Below are 403 nucleotides of genomic sequence, written 5' to 3'. Positions count from 1 at the left end.
CTCTGATACAGAGTAACTAGTTCAGGGATCTTGAAGATGAAAGCCAAGTAGAGAACCTCCAACCTGAAATCAACGGCAGGCCGGCAAGCCACGTGGCAGCAACTGTGGTCAGCGCATTCAGAAACTCCCTTTGGAGGTGGCCTCACTCTGCTGCTGTAAACATAAGCAAGAACTGTCACAACCGAATCGAAGCCGACTTCGTAATCCTTAGCAATCTCCTTAAGGTCGAGCTTCACGATGGCTGCGTTGGAATCATTCTCCTTCTTGGCGGCTGCGGCTAAAGCGTTCTTGAAGAAAGGGCTTCTCGCTGAGACAACGCACCGGTGGAAAGAAACTTCCCGGCCGTCAGAGAGAAGAAGCTTAGCGTCGCTGTAGAAATCTTCGGGAGAGTCAAACACGGATT

General features: G+C 50.9%; 1 protein-coding gene across 1 annotated transcript; it reads right to left on the bottom strand.

Moving 5' to 3' along the window:
- Positions 1-5: 5 nt before the first annotated feature.
- On the bottom strand, positions 6-398 carry LOC109131955 (regulatory protein NPR1-like; the record flags this gene model as incomplete). Its single annotated transcript, XM_019243118.1, has 1 exon — positions 6-398. A coding segment is annotated over one exon (393 nt), but the record flags the coding sequence as incomplete, so codon positions are not given.
- Between the last annotated feature and the right edge of the window lie 5 nt (positions 399-403).

The sequence above is a fragment of the Camelina sativa genome, unplaced genomic scaffold, assembly GCF_000633955.1.
Source record: "Camelina sativa cultivar DH55 unplaced genomic scaffold, Cs unpScaffold09643, whole genome shotgun sequence".
NCBI classification, from domain to species: domain Eukaryota; kingdom Viridiplantae; phylum Streptophyta; class Magnoliopsida; order Brassicales; family Brassicaceae; genus Camelina; species Camelina sativa.
The sequence above is the reverse complement of the archived record's forward strand: the minus strand, read 5'-3'. Positions and strand labels throughout refer to the sequence as shown.